The 22,121-nt window shown below is 32.0% G+C and overlaps 1 protein-coding gene and 1 long non-coding RNA gene across 4 annotated transcripts; both read left to right on the top strand.

The window, feature by feature from the left end:
- The first annotated feature begins 4,974 nt into the window (after nt 1–4,974).
- Nucleotides 4,975–12,080, top strand: LOC122579748 (nudix hydrolase 2-like). 3 transcript variants are annotated; one of them, XM_043751975.1, is made up of 9 exons: nt 4,975–5,054; nt 5,866–6,077; nt 6,332–6,397; nt 6,807–6,944; nt 8,837–8,908; nt 9,322–9,372; nt 9,495–9,529; nt 10,326–10,434; nt 11,621–12,080. In XM_043751975.1, the coding sequence occupies exons 2-9, from the start codon at nt 5,925–5,927 to the stop codon at nt 11,825–11,827; spliced, it is 831 nt and encodes a 276-aa protein (XP_043607910.1). In that variant the 5' UTR covers nt 4,975–5,054; nt 5,866–5,924; the 3' UTR covers nt 11,828–12,080. The 3 variants fall into 3 exon arrangements, with proteins under 3 accessions (XP_043607910.1, XP_043607911.1, XP_043607909.1); XM_043751976.1 differs by lacking the exon at nt 4,975–5,054 and adding an exon at nt 5,117–5,386 and having other exon boundaries at nt 5,898–6,077; XM_043751974.1 differs by lacking the exon at nt 4,975–5,054 and adding an exon at nt 5,118–5,386.
- A 6,911-nt stretch (nt 12,081–18,991) lies between these two features.
- Nucleotides 18,992–21,164, top strand: LOC122580472. Its single transcript, XR_006320800.1, has 4 exons — nt 18,992–19,089; nt 20,098–20,205; nt 20,286–20,334; nt 20,901–21,164. It is a non-coding gene; the product is annotated as an uncharacterized LOC122580472 (long non-coding RNA).
- Nucleotides 21,165–22,121: the final 957 nt, after the last annotated feature.

Consider the following 22,121-nt stretch of genomic DNA (forward strand, 5'->3'; position numbering starts at 1 on the left):
CAATTGTGGACTATGAAAAATGAGAACTTAAATTGTTAATTGAAAATTTTCTATGTAATTATCTGTCTACCAATATATATATACTAGGTGTTTTACTCGCACAATATGCGGTTATTAAATTTATTTTTTAAAAATAATTTTGACACGGATAATAAAAAGAATTGGTTTAATGATAAAAAAAATTTATTTATAAATTACCGAGTATAATTTATATGTCTGAGTAACAACAAACTTACATGTTAATAATTTTATTGAACCTGATTAAGTTGACTATACATGTAAAAATCTAAATAATATTTATATATTTTTGTCAAAATCAAACGATGACCATAAAAAATTCCATAAACCCCAAAATAGTTTATTAATATTTATATTTGATGAGAATTTATTAAAATATCTTTGCCATATATAGAATTTTTGAAATTCATTAAAGATGTTTAAATAAGATAATTATTATAAAAATTTATAAAAATGACACGTGGGATAAAAGCTTATGTGTCAATTTTTAAAAAATAGCTTTAAATTGAAAGAGGTTTTAAAATGTTAGTATAACTACTCTTTTAATAGATATATAGATAAGAAGGTTTTAAATTCATTCTTAAACAAATAAGAATTCTTGTATAAATTCCATCTTTGATTTAAAACCATTAGATCAAATTCAAATATTTTATCTTTAATAAATGACAATATTAATACTTATACTTTAGATAATTATTTAAAATATATTCTTCATATATATACTCTTGATATTAAATAGTACATCCACGTTAAAATATTTAAAGTATACTTTCGATGAATTCCATCTTTGACTTCCAATAATACTTTTTTTAACTGTTTACCTTTTTAAAACATAAATCTTTTATATGTTTTTAAACTTTATTTTATTTTAATAGTACTTTTATTTTTAGTTTAATATATCAATACAATACTATAGGGCTATAGCTATACAATAAATACTTATATATAATTATAAATTTATATATTATCAAATATCTTAACTCTTACGATTCGATTCACGTTTAGAGTCATGATCGAGTCGAAAAAGCAGGTTTCGATTTGAGTAAAAAATAACGAGTCGATAACTATTTATATCTCTTTGAGTAAGTCAAGCATAGACGCAAATCTTACAAAGAGTGTTAAGTTTTAATCTCTACTTAAATAAATAAATAAAATTATATTGACTATTTCTATATTTAAAATGCAAGGTTTTTTAACTAATCATTAATAAATGAATTAGCACTTAGAGAGACTTGAGACTTTGACGCCTTGGGTGTAAATCCTAATATGAGCAACAAAATGCTTCAGGACTGCAAACAAGGTTTTCTTAAAATAGGTTTTCACTGGGATTGAAGTTACATATATAAAGAAACAATGTCGTTTAGCTTAAATTTTCGGTTTAAAAGAAATGTAAGTTTTCAAACAACAAATGAACAAATTTATAAACTGTATGGATGGTATGATAAATTCATTTGTCATCTGAATTTCAACTTATCTTAAAAAAGTATTGAGTTTTTATGTTTATTTTCAAAAATTAATTAAGTATATTGAGTATTTTGCATATATTTAAAAAGTAAATTTTTTTTTACTAACCATCAATAGATAAATTCATATTTGAGAAAAAGTTTAAATATTGAGGTCTTGAGTTCAAATTTTTATATAAGATGATAGACAAAGGTTTTCCTAAAATAGATTTCCCCTGAAATTGAGATTATGTATATAAAGAAGCAATATCGTTTAATCTAAATTTTTTGTTCAAAAGACATGTAAGTTTTCTAACAAAACAAAAACAATTTTAATAAAAGTGTATAGATGGTATGATAAACCCATTTTTCATCTCATTTTAAACTTATCTTACAATACCTGTTAAAAAATAAATTGAGTATATTAAGTATTTTGCATATATTTAAGATGTAAGTGTTTTTACCTTATCAATACATGAATTGAAATTGGGAAAATTTGAGACTTTATCATGATGTGAGCAAAATAAAAAATGCTTTATGCATGGTGGAGGTTTATTATGATAGATTTCTCCTAATATTGGTGTTCATTATATGAAGATGAAATGATATTGAGCCCAATTTTACCGCTAAAAAATGTATTTTTTTTTGACAAAATATGGATAAATTTCATCAAAGTATATAGATGTTATCGATTACTAATTTTTCATCTCAACTTAAACTCAGTGTTCATGGTGTTAGTTTATTACTATTTAAAAAAATTTTCACTATGTGATTGATACAGTCCTAGTGGTTATTTCACCTCGGCTAACACTTTGCTTAGGCTAGATTTTTTAGTTTTAGTAATTTGTATATGATAATAATGTATAAATATTTAAAAAGTTAATAAGTATGAATAAAATTTTAGTTTACATATAAATAAAATAGAAGATATATTTTAAGTTTAAAGTTAGTATTGATATTTGATTTTGTATAAGGAAATAATCTGTTTTTTATTAAGTTTATAACTGTATTAAATATGTTTTTATCTACATTTAATTTACTTCATCAATATATAAAAAATATAACAAAAATATTTTAAGATTTCTATACAATGATAACCATTTCAAAATAATAATATCACCGTTTAAAAGGTATACTCTATTCAATGATAACCATTTCAAAATAATAATATCACCATTTTAAAAGGTATACCATCATTATACAAAACATACATTTCTTACTAACCATTTTTGATACAAATGATTTTCGAATAATAGTATTATCACTTTTCAAATATGTTTTATTTCTAATAATGTTTGTATACTTAATATGTTTATCTCGCATATTACGCAGGAAAATAATTTAGTTGTAATATTATACGTAAGCAAGTATTTTCAAGCGACATCAATAATTTTTATAGCATATAATTTAAGTTGAAAAAGATAATTGAAAATAGAAAATCAAGTTGGGTTCTACTTAAATAATTTTTTTTAAAGATATAATTACTCTTCACTAGAAGAAGATGTCTACATTTGTTTCCACCTATTTAAATATGTGTTTAACTATGAAAAATATTTTCTAATTTTTCATATTAACTTTTTAAAAGATGAAAGGGGTTCATTTCAGAGGAACACATTAAAATTTTAAAACGAGTTATAATTAGAAAATGTTATTTGCATTGTTCATTTTATAAAATAAAAAAAAAATGTTCGAGACGTGACGAAAATGGGGATGAAAAATGAAAATGAAAAATAATAAAAAGATGCTTTCAATTTTTCTAATGAAAATTGTAAAGTTTTGTTTTTTTTTTATTTAAAAATTTTCAAAGAACACTATGATCTAATCGATGTTGGCTCGATGAACTTTCCAATATCCCTAACCAATTAAAAATAAAAAATGGCATACACAGAGAGGCTCAAAAGTTATGTAATGATGATAATCAAATCTATATTTTGATTGACAAAAACCTTACTCCATTGATTATTATCATATAATTCTCGTTTCATCTAAAAAATAAATAAACAGAAGGAAAAAGTGATGCGTAGCTGATACATAATATGTGTGTGCACACGTGCTTTTGTTAATGGGAGATACCGACAGCGTGAGTACTGTGTTTGAATTTGGAAGTTAAGAAAGCAAATGGAAGGGAGAAAGTTCATTTAAAAATGTAAAACAACCACAACTTGCCCTCATTTAAAAATGTAAAACAACCACAACTTGCAACACATATTTAAAAATAATAGAAAGAAAGAAAAAGTTTTAGACAAATACAATTAGTTAAATATTGATGGAGTAAAATGTTTATTGAAAAATGAGAACACAATTGTGGACTATGAAAAATTTCATGTAATTATTGTATAGGATTATTCATTTACATATGAAATTCTGTGTGCAAATAAAGGATCAATTTTCAGCCATTGAATTTTTCCTATTAAATGGTTAGGATTAACCCTCCTTTTCTCCCTTTTTCCCATCACTTCCTCTCCTGCCCTCTTTTGTCGGCGACCACCACCACCACCACCACCACCGTCATCTCCAGCGACAGCGGTTATAACCACCATCATCCCCGTTCAGACCTCCATCTCCGGCCACCACATCTGTTCTCTCTTTCCTCTTCCAGCGACGGTGCCTGCGAGGGAGAAGCCCGTACCGTATCCAACCGCCACAATTACTTGAATCGCCACCCATCAAATTCATACCATTTTCATATGCGTCCGATGACATCCCTATAGAACGGATAAGGGTAATGCCCGTACCGTATCCACCGGAAAACGAACTGAAGATCGCCAGAGATGAAAATGACAACCGGAGATGACGAAGGAAGCAGATCCGGGAGGAAGATCCAAGATACTTGTGATTTGTGAATGTCCTTTTGATCTTGATTGTTGATCCAAGGGCTCAAATTCATCCCTTTGTTTGCACCAAAATTCATGTATGCACATGAATACAACTCAATTATTCTAATATTATACCGAAACAAGTATTTTCAAGCACCATCAATAGTTTTTATAGCATTGAATCTAAGTTGAAAAAAATGATTGATGATAGAGAATCAAGTTGGGTCACACAAGGACTGTTCCACTTTAATAACTTTTTTTTAAAGATATAATTATTTTTCACTAAAAGAAGATTTTTCTAGTGAAAGGTGAAAAATTGTATTATCTATTTTCTTTAAAATTTTTCAAAGAACACTATGCTCAAAGAGTATTTTATGTTTTTAATGTTTGCTTGGAAAACAACGAGTAGGTTTTCGCAACCTTCGTAATTAAGAAAGAAAAGTATTTTCATCTTATCTATGTTTTATTCATTGTTCATATAAAAATTCCCTCAAGTTTTTCCATCTAAACTAGTCAAGTTGGGAACATCTTGACCCTTGATTGAAAATTAAAAGATAAAATTAAATAAGTATCATTGAATCTTGGCCCTTGATTACTAGTAAAATTGAAGAAACTTTAAGGGAATCTTTCTCCCAGAATGGAATTCATTACTCGTTTTATTCATTGAGACTTCCAATCCGATTTTAATATCAATCAGTTTGGGTTTGATATGTTCTACACTTCGACCCGAACCCATTGACACGGTAGTTCAATACATTTAGCGCGGGACGACTAACAGGTAACATGAAAAAAAGACCCCATATGATTTGACATTACCGTGTTTTGTAACAAACAGTGGGCATGATTCTTCCTGTCCTGTCCTGCCTGCCGTGCACGGGGCAGGTGGTCTACGCTACACCCCAAAACAAGCAACTTGTTTGATTGATTCTTCATCAAATCAATGAAAATTCACAACCACTCCCTCTCTTTCTCTCTCTCTCTCTAGCCTAAAATTGTCCTACTAATACCTATCCACTTAACCACATTAAACTATCTATGTGAAAAACCAAAACAACAAAGAAGAAGAAAAGACACAGAATTTAATTTCGGAGGAGGATATATAATTCACATGTTAGTCTTTCGATGTTTTTGTCTTAATAAAAGTAACTAATCTGTAATCCTTCTAAGGAGCAATATTGTAATGATTTTTGGGCTTTTTTGTATTTTTAAACATGTCACATAGGCAATAACTAACAAATTTTGATGTGAAATTTATATAATGTAGGGATGTTAGTCTTTCGATGTTTTTGTCTTAATACTTGATATATATATTTACCAATTTTTACATGTGTTTCCGTGTAAAATGTTCCAATTATTGTTTTTGCTAATTACATATTATATAATGGAAAGTCTAATATATTCAATGGATACCCTGCATATATAGTAGGTAGAGAGATAGATACGTACATTGTGACGTAATTAATTAGGCCTATATATGTTTCATGATTCTAGCAGTAGTTGGTTTATATAGACCTTGCTTCAGTAAATATACCAATTTTAGGAGTTTGTTGTTGCTGTTTATTATTTACACATGATGATGTTTTAAATAGATGATTCTTAGACCTTGGATCGATTGAAGCAGCAAGTTTTGTACACCCCTATCGTTTTGATGGACGACAAAGTGACTATCGAAAATGACGCCCAACGACTTCCTGCTATTGATGATGAGTTTGGTGGTGTTGTCGTAGAGATGAAACAACCTATGGACTCTGATGTCTTTCGTATGCTCCTTAAGACTTCCATGTCTCACTGGACCTTGCAGGTTCCTTCCTTTCAATATATTCATTCTGCTACTACAAAAGTTTATCTTTTTCGCTTTACTTATCTTTGTGTGATGTACCTTTTTTTATGCTATCCCCTTATTATATTGCTAAACCACATATTTCTGTTGCTGATACCGACATCTAAGCTCCATAATTCAATACATAATGCAACTAGTCACTGAGATGTTTTGAACATGATGCATGAAACTTCTCTGGTATTTATCCTGTTATCGTTTTGAAATGGGTTTGACAGGGCAAGAAGGGTGTTTGGATTAAATTGCCTATTGAACTTTCAAATCTCGTTGATGCTGCAGTTAAGGTACCTATCTCCATTCGCGTACTTTGTCATTTCGTCTTGTTAGTGTTGGATATTGCTAGGGATAGAAACTGATAACCTACCATGTTAAATCAACCATGTTCTGAATATGGTGATCATGTTTTTCCTTCTTGATAGTAATTTTGTGATCATGTTTTTCCTTCTTGAGATGTAAAGGTTGGAAATTGTGTTGGTTGAGTAACAAGCCATTTTTAATTCGGGACCAGAATGGTGGAGTTGTATTGGGATGACATGTCAACACCTTTTGTTTCCTTCTTTCAATTTTATAAATATTAAATGTGTTAAAAGTATAAGATCACAAAAATGATACTGTTAGTGATAATCAAATTATAGTCCATCAAACAATTCAGGAGGTTTCTATCTCTGCTGAAATGCACTATGCTATTGGCAGGAGGGTTTCTGGTACCATCATGCTGAACCCAAGTATCTAATGCTTCTTTACTGGATTCCCCAGACAGTAAATCCCATCCCGGGAAATGCTTCACATATAGCTCGAGTTGGTGCCATTGTCTTAAATGATAAGCGAGAGGTATGTTGCAGCTGCTATCATCATTTCAGTAAACAGTCAATATATTTGGGATATGGATCCTCTAAAGTTATACCAACTTTATAGGTAAAGTCGAAAGAATCTCAACCTTTGGATTAAAATCAAAGGTCAAGATTTAAACTTGATCTTTGAATCTTAACCTTTGATTTCAATCCAAAGGTTAAGGATTGTCCAACTTTACCTATGTAGTTGATACCAACTTTAGAGAATCTCTATCCGTATATTTGTGTTAGATGACTTGGATCTGAAAGCTCACCTGTTAACTGGTATATTTTGTGGACAAGTTTTCATATCTCTGTTTTTTGTATTGATTGTTTTGCTATTATGTTTGTTTGTATGATCAGAGTCTCTCATATCATACATTGTAGGAGTTGTTTGCCGACCATGATTATTGGATGATATCTAACTGATTATGTAGCTCTTTTGGTTTCTCTGTGTGGTGAAAGTTGATCACCCGCATCTATCTTTCTTCTAGGAATCTCTTACTTAATAGAAGTAATGTTATTCATAGATAACTAAAAGATTGTTCTCCGAACTAGTTGACAATGGTCACTTAACGACTATTAATAAGTTTCATCAAACAAGCCATGCGATCATCATCACCATAGCCTGATAAAAAGAATATGTTTGTATTGTAAGGTAAAGGTTTATAGTACAGATTAAATTAAGTTAAAAAAATATGTGTCTTTTCGGGCTCTTTCCCATTTTTGGGTTTTGAGTAAATGCCTTTTTAATTAGCAGTAGGAGACTTCAATAGCTGTTAGATAGAGGAGCTTATTTGGTATCGATAGTCCCCATAAGAACTACTAGGGGATGTTTTTTTTTTTTTTTTTCCTGTTAGACTAGAAATGCAGTTTCGGAGGGGCCAATTTGTGATGCCCTGAATTTCGTATCTAATATGGTAGAACCTTTCTTTCCTGGTTGTTGGTATAGCTGTACCTGTTTGTGTACACTAGGCATTAAAAATAATTGTTCAGTTCTGTGATTCATGAATGTGCTGAAAGGAACCTCTTAACCCTCTTCTAATATCACTATATCAGCGTTGCCTAGGGGTGTTAATCTGGATGAAACCAGGTAATTTTTGGAATGTGCTTCATACCAGACTAGAATGAAACCAAAAAGTGAGGAATAAACTAATAAATGAACTAATAACTGGACCAATCTAAACCTAGTTTGGTACCGGTCCAGATCTGGTTTAGATTTGGTGACTGTAACCTGAATACAAACTTGAGCTTTCATAGTTTGGAAAATCTAGCAAAGAACGGGGTTTGGTTCTGGTTTACGGACTGGACTGAGAACCATATATTGAAATTATCATGAACAGACAACTAAACCAAATATATAGCAGGTACCAGTTCGGTCTGGTGACGAATCCATGAATAGACGGAGCGGTAGTGTGGTACCCGTGTCCACTACAGCTTGGACCCACATGTGAAGTTGAGGGACACGGGTTCAATCCTTAGGGATGCACAATCATGTGGGTATTAAGTGAAGGTATTTCACTGGCATCAAATACCTTATGGAGAGGTCATGATGGGGATCCAATTGTGGTTCCGGGGATAGGGTGCCTTCCTTTACCTTTTTATTTTTCAGTCCTATCTGGTGTGACATCAGTTTGATTTTTCAGTTTCATAGGTCAGATATATGTGTGTTTCCCTAGTCATGCTCACTTGTCTAAATATTATTGTAGTATCGTAGTACATTTAGTGGATCGGCAAACCCACCAGCTTGTGTTTCTAAAATTCAGCATGCAACTGGCAAATCCCTGCTCAACCCAAAAATATATAGTTGGCTAATATAGAAGCTGAATAGATGATTTTTGTCTCTCCAACACTGAATTTTTTTTTTTTTTTTTTTTTTTTGCTGTGTTATAGATGCTTGTTGTCCAGGAGAAAATGGGGATTCTACGTGGAATTTGGAAGATCTCTACTGGTATTATTCATGAGGTGTATGTTTTAATGGAAGTTCATTATTTTTCAAAAACTAGGTACATATATATAAAGGTGGATAAATGCGGTATCAGGCTGGTTGGCTAATTGGTTAAAACAGGTTCAGGTCAAAATAACTAATTTTTGTACCTCTTGGGCTGGGTTTACTCGGGGAACACCTTTCTCCTGGTCCTAGTATTACAATCAGTTCTGACTGTTTGATTAAAGTGATTTAGTAGGTTGTGTGATTTAAATACACTTTGGTTGGCTCTCTACGTGTTTAATGGTTTAATCCTTTTCTTTTTAGTTATCTGTTTTACCCGTTTGATCCACCAGGAATAAAAATAACCTAATTCGACTCACTCAAAAGTAAATGTGGTCAAATGTAACCCAATTGGACCCACTATTCTGATTGAGAGTCTTTTATACAGGGTGAGGATATCTGTGTAGGGGTGGTTAGAGAAGTCAAAGAAGAGACAGGAGTAAGTTTTATGCTTCTGATGTGCATTTTTGGTACTTGTAACTTTTAATTATTACTTTTACATGCCAAATCTTGTGATAACTTTTATCTTTTACATAAAGCTGATGATTTCTCTTGTCTCAGATAGATACAGAGTTTGTCGAAGTACTGGCATTCAGGTATACACATTTGAGCCTTATCCTCTGAATGTCACCATTCCAGCTGAAAAAGTCAAAGTAGAAATAATGTAGAGCTACTTCCGTACATGTTTTACTAACTCTGAGACTGCATGAAGATTAATGTATCTAAAGATAGTCATATGTTTCGTTAGCGAGTAGGACACCCATGGTTACCCAAAAGAAATAGTATAAAAAAAACAATTAAAATATAAAGGGCTGCTTGAATTTTCATCTTGGAACTGATTATTGAGACTGAACTCACTGAAGTCTGAGTACTTAACTTCTTATATTTGGATTTCTAAGTTCTGCTCATGATTAATAACTTTGTAAGCAATTAAAAGTATATGTTTTGGATAGTTAGATTCACACTAGCTGCAAAGAAACCAATTATCTAAAGATAAACGAAGTTACAAAGTTACCAATTTACCCATTGTTTTTGTTAATTTGGGAGACATTCACTACCAGTCTACCACTTCACAGAGCTTCTTTCTTTTCCCAAAAATGTCTTTTTATTTTTTATTTTTTATTTTTTTTTATCATTTTACATATTTAATTGTATAAAATAATTATAGTTTACCAAACGTTCAAATATCTGATATTCTGATTATTACACTGTCAAACAGTAGAATCACATCAAACACAATTTACTACATCCATTCATTACAATTAATTATCTGATTCTGATTGTTAACGTCATACAATCACTTTCGAAACACATCCAAAATCTCCTCAGTTCTTGTAGATTGTGGCTTTATGTATATCCCATCTTTATGCATATAAATGATCCAATTGGCAGTCAAGAGCACAAGGTCTTCTTCGGGAAATCGGAAATACTCTTCATGTGCATGATGCGCCCATTATCATTTGACATCCAGATTCAAGAAACAGAAATTGAGGCTGCCCAGGTACTGACTTGTGTTAATCCTCCTCGGTACATCTATTTTTGTATGATTATTAACAGCTATGCACTGTCAGGAAGAAAGTGGTAAGAAAATGGGTATGTCGGGCAGGTTGGTTAATGGGTGGGTCGGGTTGACCTGCTTACTTTTTTCTGTCCATTTTTTATTCCATAAATAACCAAAATTTAAACATGATCAGTATAGCTGCTATTAATTAAATGAGCCATTCTTTTGAATAAATCAATTTACAGGGTTGTATATGCTTTGGGCAAATTTTAAACCGATTAGCTTGTTCGCTTCATAAAGTTTATTCTAGTTGTACCTTTTATCAATAAAATTTGTACCGAAATGATCCACGCTCAGACTAGTGGATTGTGTATGCCCTCTCTAGAAGAAAGCTTTACCTAAACTGACTTATTTATATATTATACCTTTGAACCAAAGTTTCTCTGTTTCGGTCTGTTACCCAACCTGCTCAGCCTGCCCATTTTGCCAGCCGTAACTCCCTAAGGCCTAAGCGACTAAGCAAAGTAGCTGTTTGTCTATTCCTTGTTGACTTCATAATAACTAAGTAACTGATAAAGTCTAGTATTATTTTGTTCTTCGCAAATCCTAGGATAGCCACCAACACATTAGCCAAAGAAAACTTTATGGCGTAGAAGGCATAGCCTCATATATAATTATATATTAAAAATGTTTATCGCAGTAATCTAATAGAGGCCTGTATTTTGCCCATTTGTATATAAATGGGCCTATTTGGGTAATATTCCAATCTCTAATGGGTCAAATGGGTTAGGGGGGAATTATTTAACTAAAAAAGAAACAAGTCAAACAGGTTAAAAGAATATATCAAACTATAGTGCAGTGGGTTAAACTGGTTGAAGTCATCTGAATTGTATCTAAATGCTTAGATACTTTTGAAAGTTCTTTAGTAGATAAAGTTAAGTTCAATGGAAGCAAAATAGTTCTGTAATCATATTTAAAACATCATTTAGTTATTAATTTTCTGGTCAAAATATATTATATGCCTGTCCAACCTGACCTGACCAACCTGTTATGACCTACATTAGAAAGCATAGGTTTTGACCCATTAGCGACCTGTTCGGCCCTACCATTGCCACCCCTAAAAAAATATCTCAGCAGTTTTTAAACTAAAAGTGAGGACGCTTTACTAACAAAAGCATGTCCGCAGTGGATGCCATTGGAGGAATATGCAAGTCAACTTTCTCCCCACGAAAAAGGTTTAAGAAAGTACATTACTGAGTTATGCATGGCAAAGGTCAAGGGGAGATACTCTGGATATTTGCCAGTGCCAGTAGCATCAGATGCTGATGGTAATCCAAGTTATATCTATTTGAACCAGGGAGAACTAAATAAAAAGTTAAATGAACTATCCTAACAAACCAGGTTACGATATACCTCACACTTGATTATTAGGATTCCTCATTGAACTTTTTGTTTAGTTCTTCCTAGCTCAAATAAACTGTTCAAATTGTCTATCTTAACCTTCATAGTTGATAGTAATGTGTAACCTTCAAATCCGATTTTTAGTGTGAACCATTTATGGTCTATTGTAACCCTCAAACTCGAATAAGCATTTATGTAACATTCATATTCATAATTGTATGAATAGCTGTAAGTTTGTAATTGAATGCATTGCCTAGCTAAATGTGTTCAAATTGTGCACCACCTAGCTGAGGTCAAGCCTTGAACCACCAACTAAGCAAAATGACGAATGGTGCGCCACATGGCTTTAATTCACTATTTCCAAGTGTAATTCTACCGTATATATGTTCGCGCCGATGGGTATATCTGTCAAACCACACTTTCCCTAGTGTCACTTTCTATGTTATTTATGTCATTGTCTAGAGTCATATCAGTGCTTATTAATCATCTTATAATTTTGTTCATCGTGTCAAGGGAGAAATGTTTTTGTTACTTCTTTTCTACTTGAGTTTCATGGGGTCTAGTAGCATTGCTTTGCCCATACATTGTGAATATCCATGTGAACCAGCGCCTTCTCAGCCTTTATATGGAACACCACCACCCCCATCAATACCGCCTGTGTCTCTGCCACCACCACCACCAAGTGACCCTGTATGTCCGCCACCACCAAAACCACTACCGCCGCCACCAAGTGAGCCTGTGTATGAATCCCCAGCTGCACCTATTGATCCTTCATGTGAACCGCCCCCAGCACCACAATTGCCTACCGGTCCTCTGTATGCTGCACCACCACCACCATCACCACTACCCGGGAATTGTCAACCACCTATGCAAACCTGTGCTTACCCTCCTCCAGATCCCAATTCCAATCCCAATCCCAATCCAAATACAGATATCTATCAACCTTTGGATGCTGCATCATATATGTCCCTCAACTGCTTACATATATCAATTTTAATGTTCATTGCGTTTCTTCATTTCTAGGTCTAAATAATCATCCTTAGTTTAGTTTATTTTCTCTTACGCTTATATTACTTCTCAATCATCATAATAGAAAAATGGATGCATATTATGTTATGTATATTTTTTTATGGGAATCAATAACACTTATTTCTTTAGCACTAGAGTTTGATTAATTGTACTTGCAAGTGACAACTTTACAAGTGACTGATACACGAATGAGATTTATTATTAGTTAGCTGTATTTTATTGTTTTGTACTGCACAAGGCATGTATGAATATAGTTTAATTACAAAGCTAGATTGTAGGTGGGGGAACATAAGTGAATAAAGTCGATATGGTGAACTCTACTATACTCTATCTTTAACTTTTTCACATAACGTGTTTTACTTATTTTCTTTCTATTTTTAGCAATAGTACCGTCTCCATTTCATTAAAACGAAGACTTTTTTGTATGTCGTATTCAAGTATAACAAAGCGGTGTTAAGGAACCGAGTAGAGCGATAAGACATTTGGGGTCGGGCGCGAGAAAAAACTGGCGTAGTGACGTTTAGCTTGATGTAGCCGGTAGTTAAGAACTTAGTCCGGATATAAATTATAAAATTCCGAGTGTCAATTCTATCGCCTAATCATAAATAACTACAAAATTTTAAATTAACAGGCCCGTGTTTTACGCGGTATTTAAATCTAGTTCATATTAAATCCTCTTCCCTTAAAGAGCAGGATTATAGCTTATGTCACAAAATAAGCGCTGTCAATTAAACAGCCTTGCCACACCAGATTATGATGTAATGTGGTGATGAAATTGCTATGTATTTGAGAATGTTTATACTATGTGAAAAAATTGTTTTTTGTATCTCTATACGCTATACGTATTTATTTGAAAGAATACATGGGCTCAGTGGCGGATAAAAAAAAAAGGTATATAGGGGGCATAAATTTAACTACATTGATAATAGAGAAAATGTCATAAATGGTCCATGTGGTTTGTCATATTCGCATTTTGCCTCCTATGTTTTTTTTTGTTGCAAACGGTCCCTGAGTTTTTCATTTTCGTTACCAGCAGTCCCTGACACTAACTTCCATTAGTTTTAGCCCGTTGGTAAGGGTATAATCGTCCATTTCAATCAATCCATTCTAATCATCTTCTTCAACTTTTTGTACCAATTCTTGTCATCTTATTACAAAACACAACCCAGATTTCCACCATCCACAATATCTATCTTCTATCTCATATATAAACCAAACAAATAAATATATTGATATACACTAAATATAAAGAAAAACAATGTTTGATTCCAATAATAATACATGTTCTCCTGTAATATGTTGAGCTGCAACACCATAAACATAAAACAACACATTTGAAAAAAACAATATTACACATACTCAGTCAATAATTTTGAAATATAATAAAATTCTGGTTTTCAACAAATTTTCATATCTACAAAACTAAGCACAAAAAAATCCCAAACAATCTAAAAATCCTAAATTCAAATACACACTTTAACAAATAAAGATCTCAACTTTACTGTAAATAATGGTTCTATAAACAATGGTTCTATTTAATAAGATATCAAACAATAACATAATTTAGAATTAGAAATTTGTTACAATATAAAGATGAAAATATAACACAAATTAAAACTTACGGCCGACCACCACCACGCCACCACCATCCCCCCTTTGGTACACCGCCGAGCCTACATTTAACAGGAACCCAAACTTATCCAACACCCAAACCCACCATCAGATTTCAAAGTCGAACCCATTAAAAAAGTTCCATCAATCAGATCTTTGTTAGATGAAAGATTGGAGTAAGAGAAGAAAAATTTTTGGATCTCATCTCGCCGGTAATATATATATATGGAACAGATGATATTTATGTATAGATTGATGGATTTTTTTCCCTATATATGTATAGTGCTTTATATATGTATACTGATATGTATATGTTTGGAGTTGGTGAAAAATGAGATTCTTGAAGAAGATCTAGAAAATTATCTTTAGGAATAGAGAATAATGCGGGTGGGGATAAATGAGTTGTTGGCACTTGGCATATAGACATATAGTTCCTGTATATGTATATGTATATATGATTATGTCTGGAAGATTTCTTTTCATATATATAACTAAAAAGGTTTTTATCACATATAGTTCCTGTGGTTAGCAAAAAGATGATTATACCCTCACGTGGTTCGCATGTGAAGGGTTTAAACGGTCAAAACTAACAGAAGTTAGTGTCAAGGACCGCTGGCAACGAAAATGAAAAACTCATGGACCATTTGCAACGAAAAAAAGCATAAGGGGCAAAATGTGAATATGACAAACCATAGGGACCATTTGTGATATTTTCTCTTGATAATATGAACGGGTCCGTAACATGTAAAATAACTCCGTGTCAAATAATTGTGGTTTATGTAAGTTTGCTAAAATCGGGCTACATAAATAAACTAATATCAGACATTGTTTCAATTTATCTTACTTGCATACAATATTCTAACAGATAACTTAAATATTGTCAATGAATACATTTCCAACTTATCAGTCATCCGTTGTTATAATTTAATTATGTTAAAATATATATGGTTTGAAAATATTAGCCTTTCATATTCTAACGAGACGGGGTGCCCGCGCGATGCAGCGATGATAGTGGTAACGACAAAGGTGTGGCTGCGGCAATTGTGGCGATGATGTGCGGCGGTAAGGGTTAATATGGTTATTTAAGGATTGGAGAATCTATGTTGTAGTTTATTTTATTAAGGGTATTATAGGTATATATGTAAAGATGTTTAAATTAGTGAATAAATAAGAAGGGTAATGTGGTCATTTCAGGTTCTTAATTACTTAAAGGGGAATGACAGTTTGCTTTATATAGTAGTATAGATATAATATCCAAAAACATACAAGTATTATTAAAATTATATTATTAATATATTACTATGTTGATGTATTTTACATTTATTACCTGTAAACTAGCATGGTACCCAACCTAAATCTATATTTTTTATATTAATAAACAAACTACCCTTTTTTTTTATTTTAAATTTCTACCTTTAAAATACCTAAAATACTCTTAATTTTCAACACATTCTTAACTCACACACTAAATTTTACCTAATATATCCCTATAATACTTTACACCCATATTTATCCAAACTATCTATCTCCTTTATTAATTAATTTAAATATTTCCACCTAATATCTCCATAATATTCTTAATAAAATTATTTACAAAAGATACATCTCTTAAGCATAACATAAATACACTACCATTTACGTCAATTACAATTGTATTAGTAACCACATCGTTACCACCACCGCCACTAGCACCACCCGTTGCCACCACCGCCACCACATTGAGCGGGTACCCATCTCGTATTAAATATCAAATATTCCCAAAACACTAATTTAATTACCATCATATCTGAAAATTCAATAATAATTATCTTCAAAATATATAATGACTAAAATACCATTTTAAAGATGCTTATTTCTTCAAAGTAAGTACACGATATTATCAAGGAAAATGGTCAAACAAGTTCAAAGTAATAAAAAATACATGAAACCATCTAAAACAATTTCTTTTGAGGGGGAAAAACAAATATGCGATAATTAATTTGTAATCATATTTAACGGCTTTGCTTGAATAAAAATATTTGTGTAGGTATCTCATGAATCTTGATCTACTCTTTAGTCTTTACATGTTAGACCTATGAGTCTTTTGTTTTTCTTTGGGAAATCACGTACGAAGTGGGTCTTCATTTAGGGGCAAACCTCCGTCTTAATTTTGGGGAATAAGCAGGAAAGTTTTATTTTTAAGAGGGCATTTAGGTATTTATTATTTAGAGATAATCATTATTGATTTTTTAGATTTAATATTAGCTAAATTTGTGTTTTGGGGATATTTGATATTTTATAAGAGGGCATTGTAACAATTTTTCCCCGTAAACAAATATATCATTACTTCATTGATTCTTTTCCGATGCATGGGTATCCTTAAAAAAATCCTTAGTTTTGGACAAGCTTCAACGGCAAAAGATATCCAAGGGCACCCCACTGGAGATAGCCTAAATACTAGTACACGTGCTCTCATTTAAAATATAAATAATAGAAAATGGGCCAACTAATGTGAGATGACCTCCCACAAAACTAGTTCATGAATGGGGATGGTTTTAGGTCCAAGCCCAAACTTAGGTTGTAACCCTACTATAGTACTATGCCTATATATACATAATGAACATCTAGTTCCTCTTTCACAATCCTCATTCCTCGGATCGCTGAATCCAGATTTATTTTGTATCTCTTTTCTAATTCATCGCAATCATGGTCATCAAAGAATAATGATAGTAACACAAACCCAACAGGGGTGCTAAAGTGAGTGGTGGAACTTAAACGGATCTGAAATCATAATCGTCCGAAATATAATCTAGGTTATGATATATAAATAACTAAATATCATAACCTAGATTGTATTTCGACGATCATGATTTCAGATCCATTTAAGTTCTACCTCTGAACTGCTGGGTTTGTGTTACTATCATTATTCTTCGATGACCATGATTGCTGAATCGTTTAAGTCATACCAGCACCACTGCTGGGTGTGTTATTATTATTATTGTTGTTGTTGTTGTTGTTGTTGTTGTTGTTATTATTATAATTATTATTATTATAACTTTTAAGTTTTAGCTTTGTATGTTCAGTTGCTTGATGCAATTGTTGTATAATATTTTTAATTTTAGCTATGTAATGTGAAGTTTCTTAATATAATCATTATTTTAGCTATGAACTATGGTTTTAGATGGGTGCTTGTTGTTTATTGTTTTGGTATATTTATTTTGTTCATAGAGGTGTTTGAGTTACATTGTTTTGCTGCAAGTGTTCTGATTTGGAAGAGGAAAAATGGTTTAAGAATTTGTAGCATGGACAAAATCATGAAAGTTAACTTCTGAATCAACTTGTGTTAAACCTTTTGGTCTCGAGTTTGTTTTTTTTCTTTTTAATAAAAAAAAAAATCTTAAATCGGTTTTTACTTGGTTTCACTTTCACATTTTTATTCAATTCATGTTCCACCTAATATCTCCAAAATACTCTTAATAAAAGTATTTACAAAAGATACATCTCTTAAGCATAAAATAAATACACTACCATTTACGTCAATTGCTTTTGGATTAATAACCACATCGTTACCACCACCGCCACTAGCAACACTCGTTGCCGCCACCGCCAGCGGGTACCCATCTCGTATTAAAATATCAAATGTCCCCAAAACACTAATTTAATTACCATCAAATCTAAAAAATCAATAATAATTATCTTCAAAATATATAATGAGTACAATACCCTTTTAAAGATGCTTATTTCTTCATAGTAAGTACACGATATTATCAAGGAAAAAGGTCAAACAAGTTCAAAGTAATCAGAAATACATAAAACCATCTAAAACAATTTCTTTTGAGGGGGAAAAACAAATATGCGATAATTAAATTGTAATCATATTTAATGGCTTTGCTTGAATAAAAATATTTTGTGTAGGTATCTCATGAATCTTGATCTACTTTTTAGTCTTTACATTTTAGACCTATGAGTCTTTTTGTTTTTCTTTGGTAAATCAAGTACGAAGTGAGTCTTCATTTAGAAGCAAACCTCCATCTTGATTTTGGGGAATAAGCAAGAAAGTTTTTATTTTAAGAGGGCATTGTAAGTATTTATTATTCAGAGATAACTATTATTGATTTTTAGATTTAATATTAGCTAAATTTGTGTTTTGGGGATATTTGATATTTTATAAGAGGGCATTGTAACAATTTTCCCCCTAAACAAATATATCATTACTTCATCGATTCTTTTCCGATGCATGGGTATCCTTCAAAAAATCCTTAATTTTTGACAAGCTTCAACGGCAGAGGATATTCAAGGGCACCTAAGGACACCCCATTGGAGATATCCTAAATAATAGTACATGTGCTCTCATTTAAAATATAAATAATAAAAAATGGGCCAACTAATATGAGATGACCTCCCACAAAACTAGTTCATGAATGAGGATGGTTTTAGGCCCAAGCACAAACTTGGGTTGTAACCCTACTATAGTACTACGCCTATATATACATAATGAACATCTAGTTCTTCTTTCACAACCCTCATTCCTCATATCGTTGAATCCAGATTTATTTTGTATCTCTTTTCTAATTTATCGCAATCATGATCATCGAAGAATAATGATAGTAATACAAACCCAACAGTGGTGCTAAAGTGAGTGGTGGAACTTAAACGGATCTGAAATCATGGTCGTTCGAAATATAATCTAGGTTATGATATATAATTAATTAAATATCATAACCTAGATTGTAATGTGAATTTTCTTAATGTAATCATTATTTTAGCTATGGAATATGGTTTTAGATGGGTGTTTGTTGTTTATTGCTTTGGTATATTTATATTGTTCATAGAGGTGTTTGAGTTACATTGTTTTGCTGCAAGTGTTCTAATTTGGAAGAGGAAAAAAATGGGTTAAGTATTTGTACCATGAACAAAATCATGAAAGTTAACTTCTGAATCAACTTGTTTTAATTCTTTTGGTCTCGAGTTTGTTTTTTTCTTCTTTTTAGTAAAAAAAAATCTTAAATCTTGTTTTTACTTGGTTTCACTTTCACATTTTTATTCAATTTATGTTGGTTTGCTAGGTTTGTTTTCTGTTAGAGTAATTAATGGCATTTGTATGGATGTTGGTTAGTAAAATTAATTCTTTGCTGCAAGGGGTTTTGGTGTTGTGAATGGGTATAGTTCAAAGTAATGGCAGGGTTTTTTTTTTCTAATAAGGACGACCGGTGGTTGGAGATGAAATGTGATTTTTTACAAAGAGAGAATTTCACATTTTCCCACATTAAACCCTATAAATATCAAATATACCCAATTCATATTAAATCCTCTTCTCTTAAAGAGCAAGATTAACGCTTATGTCACAAAAAAAGAAGTTAAAATTTTAAAGTTATCAACGTCATAGCAAATCTGGATTAGACCCGAATTTGACCTGAATGTAGACCCAAATCTGGCTCATATTGACCTGAATGAAATTGATAATGTTATATGGTTGATGCTTAGAGTCGGAATGCTTCATGGTTTTGGAAATAAGCTGATTCATATAGAGGATTAATTTGGTTTTTTAATTCTTAGCACATAGTTGGTTTGTTATATTGCATGTTTAAGTTTCCAACTTATTAATTTGATCCATTCTCACCCAGTTTTCAATTTGGGGAGCAGGTTTAACTTGGACCATTTGTAAATACTTGGTTGAAGTGATTAAGGCGCCTATCGTTTTGGATACTCTGTATATCTATTTAGCTCACGAGTATGCTGGTAAATCATCCGGTATAGCAAATTATCATGTTAGTGCATTTATTAATTAGTTGTGATGATATATTTACTTTTATTAGTAAATCTTTCCATAGGAACTCTGTTAAGTGGAAGAAAGTTAGTTGATGCTTCCAAAAAGCTAAGGTATGTGTTAACTAGGTACAATTGCATATCACGAATGACAAACATTACGACATACTGTATGTGTTTTGGCATAGAGCATCTTGAAAACAATTTAAAGGCATGCCAACAGTATTGGGGTGTGTATAGGGGACTACTGATGGCATGGTTACGGCTAATGGATTTGTGATGAGTGAAAAGAGTTGGGTGAATAATCACTGGATGAGTGTTATTAGCTGCCACATGCTCATTGTCGGTGTTTACCCAGAAGTTCTTCATTGTAGGTGTTTACAATCTCATGAAAAATAATTAGCGCATTTAGTACGATTCAAACTCTTATCATTACCGTAAAGCATAAAATGTCTCATGTTGCTCTCACTTTTAATTTGTGCAAAGAAGGTACTCTCAGTTCTATGATGAGGGGCCAATAATGTGTAGTTTTGGTGAACTTACATTATAGAAAGTGATTGCATGGTGGCTAAAAAACTGAAGCAAATCCTTAAGTCTTGTGGCTGCTAGAGCTAGGAGATGAAAATAGAGAATTCTTTTTTTTTTTTTTTTTTTTTTAATTAAAAGTGTTTGGTGAGCAGGATTTGGTGTGTAAATGAGAAGACTTGGATGACCAAGTGATGTTGAAAATGACAAGTGAGCAGGTCTGGAAGGATGGTCTTGTAGAGGTTTGCATATTGCAGATGGCTTTTGGTGGTGTTAATTTGATGTGTAGCATTTACATATTTAGAATAGATTGGATGTTGAATTGTTGTATAGGATAGATTTTGTTTGGTTATTGAGTTGGATTGTAAATGGTGGTATTGTCCACCATGGATGTGGTGAGCAGTTTGTAACAAGTGTTTTTCTTATGAGATTAACAAAATATAAGTTCTAATTTTCTAAATATGCTCTTATCTTACAATATTCATTAAGTTTATCTTGGTATCCACATCATGAACTTAATACACGTATTTGTGCAAGGAATACTCTTCAATCTTGATGATAATTGGGGTTTAATACAATATAAGGTTAACCAATTATCAAAATTTCGCTAAACATTACCAACCATTGTTCTCTGGTGGGATGACAAAAATACTCGTAACCGATGGAGAACCCGATACCCGCATCCGATTTGACCGGGGAATCCCCGAGTTGACCGGGGATGGAGACTGGTATGGGGATGTAAATCTAATCCCTGATGGCGATGGGAACGGAGATGGGAAACCGTAAATCCCCGATCCCCATATCCGAACCGAAAAATATTATATATATTTATTAATATCATTTTAAGTTCTTATCTATATTCTAGAATCAATTTCAAATTTAAAGCTTTTGTTTAATACTTTTTATGTGTTATACTTTATTAATCATTTACTTAACATATATATTAGTTTATACATAGAAAGAAAATGTCGAAATACACATTCTCCTATATATCTTCTGTTAAGATAAATTAATGTTCATTCAAAAAAGGTATCCCCGATACCCGATGGGGACGGGTATGGAGGTGTAATTTCATTCCCCGACAAGGATGGAGACGGGAATGTGGATTACAAGTGAAAATCAAGTACATGGATGGAGATTGAGATCCCCGACAATCCCCACCCCATTGCCATCCACTTATAGATTATAACCATTGACGAGAAATGGAGGTCTATAGATGAATTGTGGTTTTTTATTTTTTATTTTTTTTATCATTCACATAAGTTATTGAATCAAAATTAATAGTAACGGTTCATGAGACTTGGTTTGTATGTTGTTCATCATTCATTTTAGAAAGAGATTAAACGACCTTAATCTTTGTTATGTGTGTGTGTATC

The sequence above is a fragment of the Erigeron canadensis genome, chromosome 8, assembly GCF_010389155.1.
Source record: "Erigeron canadensis isolate Cc75 chromosome 8, C_canadensis_v1, whole genome shotgun sequence".
Taxonomy (NCBI): Eukaryota; Viridiplantae; Streptophyta; class Magnoliopsida; order Asterales; family Asteraceae; genus Erigeron; species Erigeron canadensis.